The sequence below is a fragment of the Eimeria tenella genome, genomic scaffold (assembly GCF_000499545.2).
Source record: "Eimeria tenella Houghton genomic scaffold, Eth_scaff1892, whole genome shotgun sequence".
NCBI classification, from domain to species: Eukaryota; Apicomplexa; class Conoidasida; order Eucoccidiorida; family Eimeriidae; genus Eimeria; species Eimeria tenella.
This window is the reverse complement of record NW_013541732.1, coordinates 2,305-2,664: the sequence shown is the minus strand read 5'-3', so window position 1 is coordinate 2,664 and position 360 is coordinate 2,305. Positions and strand designations below refer to the sequence as shown.

Here is a 360-nt window from a genome sequence, read left to right as displayed (position 1 = left end):
GCCCATACCCCCGCCAGCCCCGAATCCAACGACGTCAAACTTTGGCAAACGCAAACGCTGCTCGCGTAAGACAGGGTTTAGAGTTTAGGGTTTAGGGTTTAGGGTTTGGGGTAGGGTTTAGGGTTTAGGGTAGAGGCGAGCTGTGGCCCTTCGTTGCTGGTGGGCGTGGCAGCCGTGCGCAGCCCGCAGACCCCAAACCCTAAACCCTAAACCCTAAACCCTAAACCCTCGATTTTGTGCAGGGTTTTGGAAGAGTGTTTGGCGCGGCTGTCGGTCTCCCCCGCGCTGCTGCTCTGCGGCGACTTCAACAGCAAACCCGATTCTGCTGTTTATGAAATTATTACAAGAGACTGTTTGTGG

General features: G+C 55.3%; 1 protein-coding gene across 1 annotated transcript in view; it reads left to right on the top strand.

The window, feature by feature from the left end:
* The window catches only part of ETH_00042470 (endonuclease/exonuclease/phosphatase domain-containing protein, putative), a gene marked incomplete at both ends in the record, with an annotated part of 2,841 nt that overhangs the window by 1,496 nt on the left and 985 nt on the right, over positions 1 to 360 (top strand). Inside the window, one exon of the mRNA XM_013374012.1 lies at positions 4 to 65. Coding sequence (XP_013229466.1) covers positions 4 to 65 — 62 coding nt within the window. The remainder of the gene's footprint in view (positions 1 to 3; positions 66 to 360) is intronic.